The 21,056-nt window shown below is 44.8% G+C and overlaps 1 protein-coding gene across 5 annotated transcripts in view; it reads left to right on the top strand.

Annotated features, from left to right (window-relative positions):
• The window catches only part of MYO16 (myosin XVI), a 584,648-nt gene that overhangs the window by 368,904 nt on the left and 194,688 nt on the right, over positions 1-21,056 (top strand). For all 5 annotated transcript variants that reach the window (XM_032314881.1, XM_032314880.1, XM_032314879.1 and 2 more), the window contains exons 17-20: positions 1,060-1,171; positions 4,140-4,257; positions 5,059-5,130; positions 7,503-7,644. In XM_032314881.1, coding sequence (XP_032170772.1) covers positions 1,060-1,171; positions 4,140-4,257; positions 5,059-5,130; positions 7,503-7,644 — 444 coding nt within the window. The remainder of the gene's footprint in view (positions 1-1,059; positions 1,172-4,139; positions 4,258-5,058; positions 5,131-7,502; positions 7,645-21,056) is intronic.

Genomic DNA, 21,056 nt, shown 5'->3' with positions numbered 1-21,056 from the left:
TCCTGCCACGTCTGCCTCCGTGGCACCCCCATTGCTCTTTCCTTAACCCCTGCTGGCCTCACTGGCTCCCCCAGCCCTGAGTACCCTGCCTGTTCCAGGTAATCTTTCGCTGGCTTCTCAGAATACTCTTTTTCACACACCGGTCTGATCCTGCCCGTTCTTTTTTTCAAGACCCTTGGGATTACCTGTTGCTTCTAAGACATAACGGAAGCTCTTTTGCAAGAGAAACGAAACTCTGACTACATCTCCAGCCTCATCAAGTTTGGCTTCTCTCACTGTAGTCTCCAGTTTTGCTGAAATACCTGTGTCCCTGTGTACATCATGCATGGTCAAGGTCATGCGTCCTTGTGTATGTTGCTGAGTCTTCTGGGGCACCCTCACGTCCTGGATTTGCTTGGAAAATTTCTTATTCAGGTGTCTATTCTTGGAAGGGAAGCCTTGTCCTGTCTCACAGGTTTTTCTCATCACCCACTCTGGGTTTGGTCCCCTCCCTGAGTATCTCTGCCCTCCCCTCTCGTCCGTCTCTGCCCTCCAACTTCCCCGATCTACATTTGTGCGATGAGCCTGTGTCTTTATAACCTCAGCTGCTAGTACTCTATGTTTGGGAAGTGATTCCCATGTGATTTTTGCACAAGAGGAATAAATCAACAGATTAATCAACCATCGCATAATTAAGGGATATGGACAAGAAGAAATAATAAATTAATCTAAACTACAAATCTTTAATAAAAGTATTAATTACAAAGCATAGGACAGGACCCAGCAGATTCCTACATGAACTACCTAAAACTTCTGTGACCTTCTCCTTTAGGAAGGAAGGGTACAGCTCAGGTGAGAACCAAGTGAAACAGGGTCATTAGGTTCTGGTACAACAAGAACTCTTTTTTTCTTCCTTCCTGAAACATCATATGCTATTATGTATCAAAGCCTTGTAAACACAGGGTACGCAGTGTCCAGGTGATGCTATTATTCCGGAGACCAAAGATGGCGGAAGTGACTCCACTGCCAGAGCTTGACCGCAAGCCAAGCCATGAAGCTGTCTGCTTTCTCTCCTCACAGGTATTTGAACCAGACCCGACCAGAAGATGTCTCAACAGCAGAGCTTTCTCTGAACAGGGAGAAATTCACTCTTTTGAAACAAGCCCTGAATGTCATTGGCTTCAGTCACTTGGTGAGTCACACTGTAAATATTCCACTGAGAAAACCAACCTTCTACTAACGTACAGAAGTTATTCATTCAACGGCATTGACCGAGTCCCTATCATATTTCGGATATGGGTGGGAATACTCGTAATTTGGCCAAGAATAAGCCTCACAGTGTCTGCCTCCTAGAGTTTTCGTTCCCATGGGACACATGGTGCCCGGGGGCGTGGGTCCCACGAGGACAAACAGTGACCAGAGAGGGGGCATCTCTGTTCAAGGGGGCGATCCAGGAGACCTTTCCCCAAATGAACCGTGTGAGCAAACAGGTGAAAAACCGTGCAGTGACCGACTCCAGAGAAAACTGGCGAATCTAAGGGAACAGTTGGAGGCCAAGAATCACTTTGAAAAGCAAACTGATGACTTATTACAGTATCTTTCTGTGCAACGTAACATGTGCTTTTTACTCTTAAAGAATTACCAAATACCAACAGGCATCGTGAGGTAGAAAAATGCAATTTAAAATGTTTAAACCACTCCTCTTCAGTAGAAGTTTCTATAATCATGGGAATGTTCTGGACCTGGGTAGGTCCATGATAGACCAGGCACTTACAATGTGGCAAGTGTGAATACGGGCATGGATTTTAAGTTTAGGATATTTTAGTTTTCATTAATTTAAATTTAGGTAGCCTTGTGAGCTCAGTGGTTAATGAATCAGCATAGGTTTAGTGGGCCAGAGATCTGAAAAGAGCTGAGCACGGAGACCCCTCACCACCCCTCAGATTTCTCTTCCCCTCACACAGCGGCTTTTGCCGGTACCTTTGGAATGCCAGTAGCTTAGCAACCCAGATGTAGCCATAGATTTACAGATCTTCCTTTTCTTACAGTCAGTTGATGGATTTGGGTCTTTGTTTTTATTTTTTATTTTTCCCTAGCCCACATAGATACCACTCCCGGGGCTGCAAGGTGTGGAAAGGCTGGGGAGATCGGGGCTCACCCTACATGAAACAGCTCTGGGCACTTCCCCTCAGCCCATTCGGAGATGGGAGTTCTAGGGCCGTGCAGTCACATGCTATCTTATTTTCTCTCTCTAATGATCCGATCTCCACATTTCTGTCTTTGAGTGAGTCCCGCCCATTTGCACTTTTCTGTCCTTGTGTTTGCAACTGTTGTACTTTTTTGTTATTTTTTCCCCCTTCTTCTGTGCCTAAAATTTCTGCTTCCTTCTAGGAAACTGGGATATAGAGACGGGTAAGGAATCATTCTACCAAAGTACCCGTTGCCTGGAAACAGGGCTTTAAAAATCCATGATTGATTCTCAAAGGCAGGGCCACCAAAATACGCTTTCCCCCTAAGGTAGCTAATAAGAGAATCGAACAACCCTTCTGGTAAAAGAAATACGTGCATTTTAACAAAAGACATGAAGGCAATCCTTTCACTGTGATGCTTGAGGTTGATGGCTGTGGGGACATTTCAGTGCACTTAGGAGGGATGGCTCATGTCCAGGAAGACTAGAAGCAAGGTGTTTCTGGGCTGGGGAGGCCCTCGAAGAAGACTTGCTCATCAAGGAGCTTCTACCTGTGTCCAGTGGGACGGCGGCGACCGTCACTTCTCTCTCCACGGACACAGGGCGGCAGCCCTCATCTCACAGGGCACAGTATTCAGCTGTGATTCATAGTGTGGCTGGTGGTCTTACTCTGTCTCCACAGCTAAGCTCTCAGATCCTTAAGGTCCCAACAAAGCCTTCTTCGTGACCCTGTCCCTAGAGTGCCTGCGTCACGGAGCACTGGAAAAATCTACTGAGGAGTGACTGTATTTATTACAAAGGGGGGAGAGCCGTTGTCAGGGAGCGTGAGGAGGAAACGGTTATTCAAAGCAACATAACTGACTAAAATTTGAAACCATAACCTGACATTGGCAGGGTACCAAAACCGTTTGTAAGTAATGCCACAGTCCTAGAGTATTAGACCTAAACATTACTTAGAGACTGTCCTTGTCAGCATTCTCATTTTGAAGAAAATAGAGTTATACTTTGTGGTGAGAACTAGAAGTTCTAGAGGGGAGTCAGAGCTACATCACCCCACTTATATATTTATAAAGCAAAGTATGAGTTGCTTTTAGTAAATTGTCACAGGCAGCAGCTTTTTATTTCAAAAATTAAAGGCTAGGGAAATGAGAATTTAAAAGATTATGTCACTTGCCCAGCATGGAGCTTAACCAGTGTCACTCATAATGTCATGATACTAAAAGATTGTTCTAGAGAAGTGTTTCTCGGCTCCAGCTTTTTCTTGATTTTTCATTGTCGCCACAAAATGACTGTCCATAATCCAAATTTAAGGTCTGGCTTCTCTCTTTCTGCAGAGTTCCAGATTCTCAGATCTCCTCCTGCAGCAGACAGTGTCTTATTTCCTTCTCCGTTCTGCTCAAAGATAGCTCTTGCCAAAACCCATTTCTTTCTCTTTTCCTTAAAATACCTTAAAAAACAATTAGCATTTTTTAATCTAGGCATAGATGTTTGTATCGTGCCTTCCTGAATTTCCCGGCAGAAGTGAGAAGTCCTATAATCACACCAGCAGTTTAGCTCAGATGGGACAGCACAGGGAGATGGACATCGGCGCCCGAGGCCTCTGGGGGCGCAGCCTCAGCGTGGGGCCCCGTGCCAGGCCCGGGAAGACGCGTGTGGCCCATCAGGGCGCAGTGATTCATGTCTCAGGGCGAGATTTATCTAGAAACTGTCCGTTTATGTCAGAGAGTCACTTCCTCTCCCTCTTTAAAGGAGCAGAGACATTGATTAGAGGAAATGTGCACTCAAGTGATTTTGTTTTCCAGCTGGAGATGGGCCGTCCTCTGACCAGACACTCCAGATCTGAAAAGTCATCACAGCCCCACCAACAGGGCCTGCATCAATTTTTTTTAAGCTATTAGGTTTTTAGAGGATTTGCCTTTTCATCTTTCGTCTAAGCAATTCTGCTCGTTTTCTGTCTTTGTAAAACGTGCAGGAGGTAGAGAATCTGTTTGTGATCCTGGCGGCAATATTACACATTGGAGACATTCGATTCACGGCTCTGACCGAGGCCAACTCTGCATTTGTCTCTGACCTCCAGCTTCTGGAACAAGGTCAGTGGAACAGAGCTCCCATCGACCTCGCGGGTGTGCAGCTTTGCAGACCTGCCGGTAGATGGAGACAGAGTACAGAAAAGCCCTGGGGAGGGTGCCCTTTCTGCAGAGTAGAATTCAGAAGGGTAAAAAAAATATGTTAATAATAACAAAAATAATAATGGAAGAGCTGTATCCACGCTGTTCTTCTCTCTTACAAATGGTTTGGGAGATGAATAGCAGTACGTGCGTGATGTTCTCGTGCTTCCCACACTGACCGAGTCGGTTCTTAGGCGGGTACCTGGGTTTATTTATGTTGTGCTGGATACCCTCGGCCCACCCTGCCACCCGTGTATTGGGGGGCTGTGCTATTAGCCCAGCAGTTTAAACAATATAATTACTTCCTTTCAGAGGTCTTGCCAAGAGCCTCTCTCTCCCCTTTGAAGTTGCCTTGTTAGTCACTCCCAGATTTTTTCAAAATACCGTCAAGCCACAGATTGTCAACGAGCGTGCCGTCTTCACCTTCTATCCACGTAGTTCAACGGGGGGCTGGGAAGAGCATCCAGGGCTGTCTGCGAGGGCAGGGAGGGAAGAGACGTACAGATCTCAGGCAGGAGCCCACGAGCTCGTTAGCGCTGTCCCTCCCAGAAGCGGTGTCTCCAGTTCACTTTGGTAATTAGAGCGCTCGTTCGGAGTCCTGTAATCAGCACAGTTCCTGATGGGTCTGTGCCATAAACTTGCAAGTAATAACCATAATGTGGAATGCCCTCGCCATCCAAAAATACATACTGACCTGTGCTTTCAATGCTGCTTTACCTTTAGTGGCTGGATTGTTGCAAGTTTCAACCGATGAATTGCTGTCTGCTCTAACCACCGACATCCAGTATCTGAAAGGTAAGTGTTACTCTGCTCTGATGTTGACCTTTGGGCAGTTTGTGGTCTTCTCCGAGACACGGAGAGCAAACGCAACCTGCCTTTCCCCACCCCGTGGATCTGTTTCTGTGAGCTGGATGCCGAGCGAGAGAAGCATCAGGAGCCCGTCGGGTCACTTGCTGGGACTGTGTTGGAACCCTCAGAGGTCTGGAGAGACCGTGTTGATGAACTAGTCACCTTCTCTCGCTCATCGGTCATTTGAGGCCAATCAGGCCTTCAGTCCGAGAGGATGTACTCAGTTAAGTAATTGGAACCATTCGTGTGTGCCTGTGCCCCCGTCAGCGAGGCGCACCCTCTCTCCTCTAGGGTGTGATTCGGAAGAGGAGCTGCCATTTCTTGGTCACTCTGGAGAGGACAGGCACTGTGCCAAGTGCGAGAAACGCTGGAATTTTAACATTCTCACAGATCCCTAGGAAGTGAGCATCACGTTTTCTTTTTAACAGATGAGAGGATGAAGCCTCCAAGAGACTAACTTTGCCCATCAGGCCACTAGCAGGGGCGTGTTTGGAACTAGACTCTCGTGCTGTCTGTCTCCCGCCGTGACTCTCCACACACCACGCACATCCGTCTGCCTGCCGTGGGCACGGAGAGTGGTTTTCCCACGCGCGCCACAGCGGAAACCGTGTCTTGATGAGATACGGACCGAAACCGCTGCCTACCAACTTCCCTCTTAGTGAAAGTTTGAGAACTCAGCCTCTCTCTGATCTGTTTTCTCGAAATCACCGCTGTCTGACCTGCTGCTTCTCTTCCCTACCGGCAGACGCTTAGGGATGTGGCTGGTCATTCCTGCCCCCAGCTCCAGAAGGTTCCCCTCCATGTTCCAGAACGTTTCGAGTCTCCGCATCATCCAGGCGGTGGTGCCGCCGCCTCCTCCTCCTCCGGGCGCAGACCAGACACACGTCGGCTCTGCTGCCCGGCTCGCTCCGGTTCTCACTGCCTTCTCTTCGTTTCGCCGCCACGTCTTAAGGCGTCCTTCCTTCCCTCCGTCTCGGAACGACCTCCTCTTGAGTCGTTTATCTGGCCTCATCTCATGTCGTCCCCCTTCTGCACTGTTTCGGGAATAGTCCTTCTGAATCACATTCTGCAAATGTGACGTTCCTCTGTGGACCACAGCCTTTCAAAGATGCTTCCTCCTCTTTCGGAGCAAGCCTCGCCTTTAGGCTGACCCTGCACGCCCTTCACGTTCAGGCCAGCCTCACTCTTATGCCTTATTCTGGACCATCTTCCCACCAGCCCTTGCATCTAATTATTTCATTTCTTGAACTTCTCCGAAATCATCATGTCTCATGACTTTTTAAAGAAAAACTTGAACTCACCATTAATATCTAGAATTTCCTATATGCCCATTTTTCTGCTTACACCGTCCTCGTGTCCTTACTCACCCACCATGTTGGCGACCCGACACCCTCAATCATGGGACTCTGGAGCCCTTAATTCTATAAGGTCATAAATGGCACAGCTGTGTTCATGGTCACCTTGTCTGTTGATCTCCATGGCCTTGAACTTGTAGGTCTCTGAGTCTTCCTTATCTGCTGATTTTTTTTTTTTTTTTTTTTAAATCTGACTATCTCAGAAGGAGCTCTCCTGTGCTGGCCGACGCTCATGCAACCGTTACTTCACATGGACATTGTCAACTACTTAACCCCCTGCTCGGCCGCATGGCCCAGGTTTGCCGGCTGGCCGTGGGACACAGTATGAGTGCTAGACTCCCCTCTCCTCTCTGTCTCTAGCAACAGAACGATCACAGGCTCAGCTCCAAATCTTCCACACTTGTTTCCCCCCTCCCCTGGTTTCTTCTCTCGTCTTTTGTAAAAACCTTATCACTCAAAATTTTAGTCACCATCTCTTAGAGAATGGCGTAAACATTTCTACCTGAAGGTCTCAACCTGTTCCAAACTCCACACTCCCATTTTGGTTAGCTAGACCATGTCTCTGAAAATATTTAAAATATGACTAATTTTCTAGGTGACCAGGTTTCTGAGGGCCTTGGGGACAATTCTATTCAAACCAGTGAGCGGCTACCGGAAAGCTAGATAAGAGGGCACCCCCGCCCCTGGCTGATTCCCTAATGGAGAAGAAATTATACTGCCTGCCTCGAGATCCAAAGCTGGGCTCCGTGTCGGGAGCAAGTGGGACTTCAGCATATGTGGCCGTCGCTTGGGGAAACATTTTAAGGAACAACTGGCAGAGACCTCATTTCTCAGCCTTGTCGCATCACTGTGACATCTTCTGGTGTAGGGCGATGGGGAAGGGATAGAGTGGCTGTGCGCGGTCTTGTCTGCTTTTACGTGGCGGGAGCTGTGACCTCCCTTCTCTCCTTTCTGTGGCTGCAGGGGACACCATCATACGGCGACATACTGTGGAGATGGCTGAATTTTACCGGGATCTCTTGGCCAAGTCCCTGTTCGGGCGTCTGTTTAGCTTCTTGGTGAACACCATGAACGGTTGCCTCTACAGTCAAGATGAGCACAGCAGGTAGGACTGGCGGGCTCCGGTCTTCGGCGTTACTCCTGCGGGAGCCAACTTAAAGGGCTCCTCTCCTGCAGTTATGCTGTCGTGAAAACATCTCATTTTTAACAAGTGATTTTACCGAACAGGTTTGATTGACTTTTTCGTGGGGATTTAACCCCCTTCCTCCATCCCCACATGCTGATGAATTAATCAAATCCTATCACGTGCGTTCTCTCTGGACTGCAGGTGTGTGTGGCTTCTGAGCACCAAGGAATGTAAAAAAAATATATAAATCCGGGAAGAAGACTGTTTAAGAACAGCTAAAGTACGTAATGTTCATTGAGGAGTCCGTGCCTCTCTGAGGACCAACTGGGTGATGTGTTTCCGGTTAGGATGTCTTCCTCTGTCCTTCCCTTACTTGTAGATCATTGGCTGAAAGGTCTCCGTGGTAATCATTTAGATTCCTCGCCTTCATCACTTTTAAAGCAGTAGCTTTTCGGGATTATTTGAACATCTAAAAATTACAGACCTCCATGGCATCTCGTCAGTGGAAAACTGTGTGGGTATTCTTGTCACTGATAATGACCTTGAGTGGGTCGCCGAAAACAGACGCGCATCCGGAAGCCTTCACACGTAGGCTTGTCTTTGAATGAAACCTTTTGAGAATTTCTTTGGTGTCCACATAGAGTTCTTCACTAAATTTTTAAAAATTGCTGTCTTTGGAAGTTTCTTGGAAAACACTAGAAGTAACATGTATTAATGGACAGTTCTTAAAGAAATGTGGACATCTCGAAAGACATCAAGGACAAAGGGATAGTGAATGTGCACATAGGAACTGCACAGCAGGTTGATGAGTCACAGTGCGGCCTAGGGTTTGGCATCTGGGTGTGTATGATCGATATATTAGCAGCTTTGCCTTAGAGATTGGTCTGGTGAGGATTCTTGGATTTAGAACTGTTTATTGTCAGTGAATTTGTCATTTTCCTTTAAATATGAAGATAACCCACAGAATGATATCAATATGCTAAGTCTTGCAAATTAATCCTGTGTTAAAATTATTGGCTGTGCTGCTGAAATTGACATTGACAAAAATTAATCTTATAAATCCAGCTGCACATAGAAACTTCTAGAAAATTTCCATTGGACACATTTCTTTTTAAAGATTGATTGACTGATTTTAGAGACACAGAGAAAGACACACAGAGAGAGAGAGAGGGCAGGGGGTGGGGGAAGGGCCAGGGGGAGAGAGAGAATTTTAAGCAGACTCCGTGCTGAGCGCAGAGCCCAGAGCTGGGTGTGCCTGACCCCATGAGCCTGAGATAATGACCTGAGTTGAAATCAAGAGTCAGATGCTCAACTGACTGAGTCCCCCAGACACCCCTCCATTTGGCATTTAAATTTTGCAGAACCCTAAATTACATCCTTACGTAATACCTAGCCTCGATGTTTGACTACACACACAGAGAAAAATACACAAATGCAATCCTTGGAAAGCATAGTATTTCCCTCTCGGTGGGAATATTGCCACTGTGTCAATATGTAAATTGATGATGTTAGTGCTGTCTTTTTAAAAAATTGTTTACCAAGCAAATGAATGAGGACAAAGATGAGCAGGAAATTAGCAATGTTTTAATGTATTAGAAGTTGAACTTAGAATACACACTATTCTCAGATGAGTCATAATTCCCATGTTTTTCTCTCGTTTCTCCTGGGGTCACCCAAACCTAAATTTAAGTCTTAAAATACTGCAAAGAAAGGTTATGTTTGTAGTATTTCTAACTCATTGAAATTCATGGAAAGTTGAAGGATTTGTAGATTTACAGAACCATTTCTTAAGTCTGAGAGGTCTCAAAATTTGGATAAACTTAGGCTTTGATTGTTTAAGAATCCTCCATGTTTTTGGAATGAGTAATCGTGTCGAAACCGTTATGTAAAAAATGTGTATCCCCGGGGTTCAAGTTGGCGAGCACTCTGGATGTTGATGGGGAGTATTTTTCACACTAGATTTGTTTTTTTGTTTGTTTGTTTTTGGTAAATTTTGCAAGAGAGAATAACTGTAAATAAGATGTACTCTAACAAGTTAGTAAAAGAAAACAAGTGAAATTGAATCAGAGGAAATGTTTCTTCTTGGAAAGATGGACTCATTTCCTGGATTACAGTGAAATAGGTACAGTATCAGTAACGTTATACATTTTGAAAGATGTTACTTTCTCTACCTCGATCCTAAATAGGGTCGCTTCTGAGTTAAAATCCTGAGGTATAATGTGAGAGTTGTTGAGGAGTAGTTAATTATGATGAACCAACGCATTTGCAGTATTTGCTCGGCCAGAATTGAGCCAGTAAGATTGCCATGCAGACATCTCCAGCCTGTGGCCTGCGGTGGGCTTAATGCCCATCCAGGCTGCACGTACTGGCCGCCACTGGCTGGGGACCAGCAAGGCTGGGACAGCTCTCGTTCAGGGGACATGCTTTGTGGTCAGGACACTCCAGAAATCAAAACATGCCAGAACTTTACTTATTAGGCTCAGTTGACAATGATTTGATCCAAGTAGGCAAAAAGGAATATTAATGAAAATAGCAACAGAACCAACACATTCAATGTGTTGTATATACAATGTGTGTGTACCATGTGCACTACTATATATAATGTATTATATGCAACATATATTACTGTATCATATATCATAGCCCTATACATACTATACTATATTATACTGTAAGATATATACACGTTCTATATAATATATAGAATATCATGATACAGAGTATCATAATATATAACATAATAATAGATAATATATAACACGTAATATATATGTATTATGTGTATTATAGACATATATGATAATATATAATATACAATATAATTATGTACATATATAGTAATAGAAATTATTAATTATATACATGTACATATATAATGATGTATATGTAATATATCGTATACATAGCATATAATAACGTATATGATACATGTAATAGATGCCTTTATTTGTTTAAAACTTTAGTGCTCACACTAAAAAGTGCGTGCATATAAACTAGCTTCGGAAGAAATCCTGTTAACCAGCCAAGAACGACACAAGGGATCGTGGGAGCAACGGGAGCTCTGGGAAATTGTGGCGCGCGGATGCCCTGCTTCTTCATTCCCCTCCTGATGAATCTCCTTTTGAGAATCCCTACACATATGCGAGCTGTGGCTTGTTAACCACTTTCTGGGATATTTCTTTCTCTGAACTATCACTTCGGCCTCGGAAGGGAAGGGCACACAGGGTTAATTCGGAGTTCCGTGATGCCAGCTCGCTCCTCCTCCCAGCCCGGCCGTGCTCCGGCACGTCTGGCCAGCACCTGCTCACGGGCTCGCTGCCGCTTCCAGTCCTTGCACGTCCACGTGCGCGCCAGGCGTTCATGGCATTATCCGTCCGGGCACGTGTTCGTGTCTGACTCTTAAAATAATTCAGTGGAGTATGGCGCGAGGAGCCAGGACACGGGTTCTGTGGGCTCTGGGAGGGAGACAGCAGAGCCGGGAGGTGCTCCCGAGTGGGGCAAGCGCTTCTGACCTCTGCAGTCACGCAGGCTGGCTAGCCCGTGGGCCCGGTCAGCATTCGGGGGGTGGCGGCCTCGGGCAGGAGAGCGCCCGGCCTCCCACCAGGGCCGCCTCCTGCACACACCAAGGGGAAGGACCTCCTGCAGCGGTGGGAGAGTTAGAACCCCTGGAGCTTCTCTCCCTGGAAGGAAACCCCAGGACCAGAGCAAGGATCTCCACTTAACAAGAAGGGAGTGCTAATTTAAGAGTTGATTGGCTTGAGGGGCGCCTTGGAGGGCTCAGTTGGTTGGGCAACTGCCTTCGGTTCAGGTCACGACCCAAGGATCAAGCCCCGCCTCAGGCTCCTTGCTCAGCCTCTCCCTCTGCTGCTCCCCTGCTTGTGCTCTCTTCTCTCTCTCTGTAGAATAAATAAATAAAATCTTAAAGAAAAAGAAAAAAAAAAGGTCGATTGGCTTGAAAGAGCCAAGGCCTGTCTGATGCCAGAAAGCAGGTAGGCTCTAAGACTCCTGTGCTGCGTGGTTTGGGTCTTTTTTGTCCATTATTTTCGAAAGGATATGATGAACCCACCTGTCTTAGGGTGTGTGTGGCGGTCCTCCCATTTGACCGTTCTCACGATGTGGTCACTAGACATGCAGGGGACCCCTGTGGTCTGGGAGTCCGTGGCCTCAACTCCCCACTACATTGTCACTGACACCCCATGACCAGTGTCGGCATAGAGATCCCATGTTTGAACCACACGGAGGTCCCTCTGTAGATTCTTGTAACCTCGCATGTAGGAGATTGGCAACTGTGAAGCCCATGGCGGACGCTGCCTTGATTCCATTCTTCCCTGCCCATCCAAAGCTGGGTGGGAGCTCCCTTCCTGGGGACACAGCCCTTCTTCTCCCGGAGGAGAAGTCTTCCATCAGACGCTTCATTAATCACAGTCAGACCAAATCCTCGACTTACTCTTCTCAGGAGGCCTCGAGATGGTTCCCAGCGTCCCTTTCCCCCAGGGAGTTAGCTTCCCTGATCAGGAAACCGCAGTACCCTACAGCTTCTGGATCCTCCTGCTTCCCGAGTGCGCTACCCCGTGAGAGCAGCTGTGATGTGCGAACGCTTGGGGAAGGTCTCCTCCCGTGCCTCCGTCTGTGTGTCTTCCTGTAGCTCCACGTAGGTTCCTTTCCCGGTCCCCTCGCTGTGTTTCAGAACATCACCTCAAGCATCCCCCCACCTGTGGGACATAGAAAGGAATCTGGATAAAGTTCCTCCATGGCTCCTACCCCCATGAATTATTTTGCCTCATCATTGTAGAAAGCCTTCTCTGGTTCATGATACAGGTTGGCTGTGTCTAGTGGAACATTCCAAAAGGAAAGACTTGCTCTTAAGTATCTCCTGTTCGTTTACTTAATAAAATCACAAACCTTTTGAAAAAGTTAGTAGGGAGACACATTAAGTTTATCTTTCATCTGAAAAGGCCACAGTATGGACAGTGTTACGTTCGCCCACTACAAAGTATTTCTTTTATTGTGTCAACGTAAGTAAAAATGTCCCCAGCCCCCGTGGTATTATTACTTATCTTGGCATAACAACCTTGTTACAATGTGCGATTTGTGGTGTCGGGAAAACACAGGTCCTTCTCTGGCCTCACCTTCCCTTAAAGAGTGTCGTGTCAGGAGAATACATCACCACCCCGGGAAGAACGGCGGGAGGTCCCAAGACGTGTTGCTCGCAAGTCATATTCCTGAGACTCCTCTAAGTTCCCAAACACCCAGCTGGGACCGGAATTAAAAGCGTCTCAAGACGAGAGTGCTCTCTCCTGCCGGCGGGACCAGGGCGGTAGTGGGCTGCCTTCTAGGAGGGGTGTGACAGGGCCTGGGAGATGGGGCCAGGGGCCAGGAAGTGAGGGACGTCTTGCCTTTTTGAAAGCCGGAGGATGGTTCCCCCTGACCCTTTCTGGCTCCTCACACATTCCCACGCTGGACCTCTCCTTCTGCAGACCTCGGGGGGAGGAAGGTGTGCAGGCTTTCATTCCCCACGTGTCACCCATGCTTGGGGCAGTCCCTTCGACACGGGCTCCGCACACAGGGCCCTGGCCCCCCACAGCTTCCCAGGTGTGATTCTGGGGCAGGATTTCTCTGGGTTGAAGGCAGAGATGGACTCAAGCGTGGGGCAGTGCCTCGAGGACTTGCAGACACTTTCATTACTCACTTTCTATAATTTTTAATCAAGACACAGGCTCTAAACAGCACCTCATTTTTGTACAGGAATCTTCCTTGTGATTCTGAAATGAGCTAAATGCTGGCGATTCTAGCTGAAGTCGAATGAATAATAAATACCTTGATTTAAAGAAAATGATAAAGTGATTTCTGCAGCTCCTAAACGTGGACCTGCTTCATAATGCGACACTTGAGACTGAACAGGCGACGTTAAATTTCCTGGGGCTGCTTGTTCCTAACGTGGTTCCTTCACCAGAGTTTCGGTGCGGACTCGGCTGCTTGCCGACATTCTTGAACAGCGGAGGGGGTGGAGACCTTTGGGACGGTTCCCCACATGTCTCGGATGCTGAAACCTGCCGCTGATTTCACTCGCTTCATCACGCCTTCTGAATCCTGGGGCTGACGGAGAAACAGAACCCGTGGACGGTATTCCTTTTCACCGTTCGACACGCCCTGAGAAAAAACAGATGGAGAGTGAAAGGTTGGCAGGTGGAGGAGGGGAAGAGGCCGGGCTGTGTGGTGTGGACGGCGCACTTTATTTATCTACACCCGCACTGATTTGTTCCTGCCTTCATTTGTTCGTTCATTCATTCGTTTGTGTCCGCTTGTTCTGAAATCCACACTTCTGGGCAGCACCATTTGGCATGCAAATGTATGCGGTAGATAAATGGAGTTTTGAGCATAAATATGGAGATTTGGGGGTTTGCACTGAGCGTTCAGCTTCTTAAATATGCTTATGCTGTATTGCGTTCTTACAATATTTTAGTTGAGCTAAACATAAACATTTAAAGACTTTATGATTAGTTACTTTCGGCTTCAGTGACTTAAAGAAACTTTGGAAGAGCTCCCCCCTCATGTCTTCAGATGCCCAAACCAACATTTGACTCATTTTCATCCTGAGTCCTTGAGTATCGAAGCTTGCTCCTCCTGATTCCACCGGGAGCTTTGGTTGGAGTCCAGGGTCGTCTGAGGATAATGAGAGGACTCCATGTTGTCCATGCAGTGCCTGATACAGCAGGAATGGCTGCTTGGCTAAAATCCCCCAAACCTCGGTGGATGTGGCTGGATGGAAGGCTTCCTGGCTGATGGTGATTTGTCTGTGGAGACAGAGGGTTCGGAAGAGGTGCAGATAGACAGCATGTTGGGAAGCCGGGATACGGTCCAGTCTTTTCCATTGAATTTTGGTTCAGTGACCTTGGGTGTTCTGAAGAGTGCCAAATAGAGGAAATATGTTGTTCTTTAGAAATAGGAACGTTGCCGTTCATGTACGCTTCTAGACCTGAGAGGGGTTTTCTCTTTGCTCAGAGGCTTTGCAATAAGTGGGTGACCGTGGATTCGCATCAATCGGTCTCCATCCTCTGTCCCGTATCCTCTGTACCGATACATCCGAGACGCCTTTGCAGAGAGCCCAACTAGTTGAGAGTGTCGTGTGTGCTCCTTGATGGTTGCAAAAATGAGGTCCCCATGGCTTAGACACCGTATTTCCCAGGAAGTAGGGGTTCCTTGAGGAAAAACTCACATGGAGGACGCCAGCTCTGTGGACAGGTGAGTGTGCGGTGGCTGGAGGGGTTCTGGCTATGAGGAGGATTGCATCGGTGATCAGAGAGCTGGTGCTCTCAGCGGGGTAAGGGATAGGCTAGGGGGACAGGTGGGAGAATGGGGTGAAATTGGGATGAAGGCTTTCGGCTTTAAAAATGAAAGCATCTTATCTTTCACTGGAAGGTAAGGGCTCACCACCCTGGGAAATGCTGGGTCTGTCCTTCCATCCATAGATTGATATGGAGAGAGAAGAAAAGGTTGTTGAGAAGGAGTCAGCTGGAAAATTTCTCACACTGTTAAATGTCCCCTTTCCCACCCAGGACATGTATAGTGTGGGTTTGAATTACACACAGAGGTGTTGCACAGATACACCAGTGAGAGAAGCAGCTCGACTCCTTTAGAGAGAAGTTGAAGTTTTCTTTAACATTATTCTCTTTTTCTTTTCCTTTGAATTCACATATCAGTTCGATGGTTTGGTTCCCAAAACCATCAGTAGTATATTTTCTGCATCTCACCCTGCTTCTAAATTCACACATTTTGATAGTAAGGAAAAAGCATTTTGTAAGGCAGCACGGAACATGCTAGATGTCCGGAAAGATTTCCATCAGCATGGTCACCAAATGCCTGTGTGCTTCCCAGCGGTCCGGCGGGGGTCACGGCAGAGGATGCCGGTGTCGCTGGGGGGGGGCGGCTTCCCCGAGTGTCACCGCTGACGACGCGCTCTCTGAAATGATAAGAGAGGAGCAGGTCTAGTGGGGCCTAAGTTTGAGGTGCTGTCGTGACGCCTGGTGATCGCCGGGGAGTCCACTGCGCTCCAGCCCGGGACGTGAGCGTCCCGGCCAACATAGGAGATCTGCAGTGGGATCGTAGCAAGCAAGTTGACGTTCCTCGTCAGAAACACCGAGCTCCTTCATCAGAGGAGATGTGCTGTTCTTCCTTAATTAGAGAGAACAAATATTTCCTGTAGGGAAAATGTAATTATAGCTTTGGAGAGTTCTGCAGGCTGGTTTAAAAAAGAAACCCATGTCAGCATTTTGGATAATCTGTATTGGGTCTGAAGACTCCCTCAGTGAGTGGCAGAGGAGGCTGATCTCTACCTTCATGCTCTGAAATGAGAATCCGGTGGATTAACGGGGTGGACAGGATATACGGCTTACATTTATTGGGGGGATTCTCCTGAGTTTTGTTCTGCTAAAGATTCAGTTCATGTACTATTAATTCTGAGTATTTTTTGGTGCATATGCACATGTTTGTTGGATTTCCAAGGATTTTAAGTAGAAAGTAATATTTTTCCCGTTTATACAGAATTAGTAGGCAAGTTTGCTGTGATTACCATTTATCTCTCTGATCCAATCAGGTAGCACTTAATGTTCTTAAGAAATGTTATGTGACTTTTTGTAGGTCAGAGTCTCATTTGAGAATCCAGTGAATGGTGTAAACACACACACACACACACACACACACACACACAGAGTCCCTCATGTAATTTCTGGTGATTGAAAGACCACACCCAGCAAAACAAAATCCATGTGCCTGGGCTGGAATACTTCCTTAATTTGTTGGTTAAAGAAATGAAAAAATTCTGAATTAATACCTTCAGTGTGGTTCTCAGTCTACCAGGAGTTCAAGAACTCCTGGATTTTTCAGTCCAATTTTTTTGGGGTAATGATTTTGTTGAGATTTTTTTTAAATTAAAAATTATCTTTTAAAATTTTAGATGAAATGTGTGATTTAAAAAAAAAAATACCCTGAGGTACCGTCTAATAGATGAGTAACAATTCTTCAAACACTAGTATGATAGTAAGCTTGTGACTGTTCTGGAAGGTTAGACCTCATAGAGTCGATGTTTCACTGTAACCGCATATTTGTCAAGGGTCTCTCGTCCTTCAGGGACAGGGAGTCAGAAAGTCGGTTTACAAGGAGCTAGGGGGCCTGAACGCAGCTGAGGGCAGAGTGTCTTTCTGCTGCTCTGCAGACCAGCGTTTGCCTTGCGGTTCATGCCTGCGTGTTTGCCCGAATCTCTACTCTCCTACCAACCTATGACCAGTTCCAGGTCCCATCTCTAGGTCATTTGTTGGCTGTCGTACGCGGCGTTTGACATGACTTCCGCACCTCCTCCTTCTGATCCGCGTGAGGCATAAACCTAAATTCCAATCAGGGGTGTGTGTAATAATATCATTCTACCTTGTTCTTGTTCTTAAATTATTTAACCAGAGAACTTTTTTTTTTTTTTTCCCTTTAAATGTGACGTGCAACCCATGACTTTTTAAAAAGACTTTTAAAAGGCTATGGATGTAGCCATAATATTTATCAGTGGTTCTTAGGGAAGTTAATTTGTTTTCTCTTTTGCAAGGAAACACGGTCAGTTTGGGGAGGGTGAGTCTTTGAGCTACAAGCTGGTAGAGTAGTCTTCTCCAGAGTGACAGCCATTGGAGCACCCTGGGTGATGAGAATTGTGCATCCCAGGGACCTGAAAATCTCCAGAGGCTCCAGCAGGATCATGACCACGCCATGCTACCTACAGAAAGCTCTCCTCTGCTTTACCTGAGGGCTGGCCATCATTCCCTCCAACTGGAAGCTTACAGTAGGCTGTGCTTTCCTCCTTCCGGAGTCCAATGAGTAGGAAAGATTTTATTGAAAATAAGGGACAGATTTTTCAGAATATCTGTGCCACCCCCAAGTATGGAAGAGAACTTGTTCAATTATCACCTATCTCCAGATTTAAATGTTTTCTGCTCTTTGGGACTATCCATGTCACTGACTAGAGGATCTGTAGTGATTCTCAACAGTGTGGGGTGGGACAGGCTCAGTGACAACTGCAGAGCAAAGGAGTATGAAAATAATTTAAATCTGTTTGCCGAACCACATGCATCTTCCCCACAATGCTCAAAGAATCATAGGGAAAGTTTGAAATGCCCCTCTGTTGTGGTGGTGGTGGTGGTTGTGGTTTGGTTTGGTTTGGTTTGGTTTGGCTTGGTTTGGTGTTCTGTTTTGTTTGTTGTTGTTGTTTTAGGCTGAAATAAGTGAAGAAACAATCTACATGGTGATAGAAAAGTGGAATAAGAAGAAAATATCTAGAAAGTCAATGTTTTTTCACTGTTATTTTGACAAATTAGTAATTTCCCCAAGAAAACATCTGACCAAATGATGGATTGAAACTCACTCGAGAATCCTAAGTAACATCTCATCCTCTCTCTCTCTCTCTCTCTCTCATTTATTACGTATTTTATAAATCCCTGTTAAAAGTTCAAAAAAGGTCATGGAGATTAGCTGTCCTTTATGGACACGAAGCTGGGAACAAAGTGAAACTTGCTTCTGAAGTAAGGATTGAAAGTGTAAATGAATTGATTCAAAACCAAATGTTTACTTACTAGTTTCATTTTTTTCCCTTAACAATTTATTGAAATGATTATAAAGATTTAAAGCTTTTGATGGATATTACAAATCAAAAAAGATGTCTCTAAGAATGATAACCTAAATTTCTAGACCATCAGTTGATCAGTAATGAAGAGTTGGTACAATGATATTTTGTGCATTACTTTATCAATTATAATGTAAAGTACTTAATTCTTAAAAATGAACTTACATTATTAATTCCCAAATGTCTCACAGAAATACTCAAACACCTGCTGTGCATTTGTGGGAAAGTGAAAACAGGCTTACCCTGTTTTTATTTTTTTTCCCTCACTTAACATATGATACCTTTCTTCATTAATGGTCTTTTTGTGGAGATGGCTGATGTACTAATCAAGAAAAGTACAGAGGGGTACGGCCAAGGCCCTCACTTACCTACTATCTAGAATTAACACTGCTAACATTTGCCACTTCTGTTTCAGATTTTTTTTTTAAGGTTTGTTTATTTATTTATTTATTTGACAGGCAGAGATCACAAGTAGGCAGAGAGTCAGGCAGAGAGAGAGGAGGAAGCAGGGTCCCTGCTGAGCAGAGAGCCCGATGCGGGGCTCGATCCCAGGACCCTGGGATCATGACCTGAGCCGAAGGCAGCGGCTTAACCCACTGAGCCACCCAGGCGCCCCTGATTCAGTCTTTTTAAGGGCCGCGTTAATTTCCTTCCGTGACAGAACCTCCGTCTTCTCGTCCGCTTCTCTTCCGAGGGACACTGAAGTATCTTTTCGTTTTTTCCTCTCAGTGACACAGTGCTGTATCCTGGTGCATGTCTCCTGAGATTCATGTTTAATATGTTCCTCCCGGTACATATTTAGTGGCAGGATTGTGGGGAGAGCATTAATTTGCATTTCCCTGATGACGCTGACCGTGGCAGGTTCTGCACCGTCCCCTGGTGATGTCCCCGGAGTGATGTGCGGTGGGATTGGTTCAGGGACGCTCAGTTGTCTGACTCTAGGGCCCTATCGATGATGTCCTTCTCCTAATTCAAAGTCATCTTACATTTTTTTCCTAAAACCCTTCGATTTCAGTACATCAGGAACTTGTTTATAGGAAGCACTAATATAATGTTATATTTTTAGTCAAATATTCCATGGTTCCTACTCCCAGTTATCTCCAATTAGTTAGAAATGTTTTTTCACCCCTCCTGATTTTTAATCTATTTCACTGAAACTGTATCAATAATATATTGTTTTAATAAGTAAGTTCTCATAATAACTTTTATTTTCTTATGTGGTTTGGTTATCACTGGATCTTTATTTTTGCATATGAATTTTATAATCACTTTGACTCAGTCCATAAAAAAGTTCTTTGGGGATTTTGACTAGAAATACATGTGTTGATTAATATGAGGAGAATTGGTTTCTTTAGATTATTAATTCTTTCCTTCCATAAATATGATCTATATTTTTATTCATGTTTTTTCTTAAATAGTATTTGTATTTTTTACCAATTTCTTGAACATCTTTATTTGATTTTTTAATGTAATTTTTACATTTTGTTGTTATTTTTCTATTACATTTTAATTTGTTTATTGGGACTCTCAATCTTGCATTTCATATGTTGATCTTCTATCTAGAAACCCTGCTGATTTTTCTTATTAGTTCTAATAATTTTCCTGTGGAATATCTTACTATTTTATAAAGTAAATGATCATAATTACTTTTTTTTTCTCTTGTCTCTCATGTCTCTTATTTCTTCTTTTATTGCTTTGGCTAGCACTGCCATACAACGTTGATAATTTGTGATGATAGCGGATATTCTTCTCTTATTTCCAAATGAATGTAATATCTCTAAATATTTGCCATCAAGTAATCTGCTTACTTCGGGTTCCAGGAGATAATCTTTCCTGATTGTTTTCAATCAAGGATGCTAAGTTTTATGTTTTTTCCTCTGTAGATTAAGATTACTATTACTCTCTCCTATTTTTTGCTTATGCAGCAATTCAAGGGATGTGTATTTTTTTATGTTGAATAATTCATTTATAACTTGAACTCTGTTTGGTCATGATGTCTTAGATTCCACTTTCTAGTCTTTATTAAGAATGTTTAGATTTACTTTCATTAGTGAGAAGAGATTCTATTTTTTTCCTTCTGTCAGGTTTATGTGAAAGAGTAAATTGGGTAGCTTCCTCTGGTTCCTCCCCTCTACAGGGGTTTGTGCTAAATGAGGATGATAGACACCTTGAATGTCCGGGGCAAGTCTTTCTAAAATCTTTTGGGGAGATGGAGGTCGGATTGCCTTTTGAATGCTAATTATTTTAAAGTTTTTAGGTCTAATTGGATTGTTTTGTTTCTTTTTTGAGTCATCTTTCTTTTCTAGAAAATTGTCCATTTTAATATTTTAAATGTATTCACCAACTAAATCATAACTTTGTTTTATTATCCTTCAGTCTCTCCTGTAGCTGTAGTTTGACAATACTGACATGCCTCATGTTGATGTCTTTGCCCCAGTATCACTGATGAATCATGTTTGAAGCTTGCCTGTAAGAATTATCTTAAAAAATCAATTTTTTTTCATTTCTTAAGTTAATATTACTTCTTTTACTAGGTCCTGAAATCTCTTTATATCCCTATTTCAACTTTCTTGGAATTTTGCTCTTTTTTTTTTTTTTTCCTTACTTCCTGAGTGGAATGTACGTCTCTTATCTTTCGATGATTTTGCTGACCCTGAGTCTATAAAGATCCCCCAAGGACCTAGTAGCTTCCAGACGCTTACCATGTAATGCTCGCTTTGTTGTTTATTTCTAA

The sequence above is a fragment of the Mustela erminea genome, chromosome 15 (assembly GCF_009829155.1).
Source record: "Mustela erminea isolate mMusErm1 chromosome 15, mMusErm1.Pri, whole genome shotgun sequence".
In the NCBI taxonomy this organism is placed as follows: Eukaryota; Metazoa; Chordata; class Mammalia; order Carnivora; family Mustelidae; genus Mustela; species Mustela erminea.
Note: the sequence above shows the minus strand (reverse complement) of the source record. Positions and strands in the feature narration are given on the sequence as shown.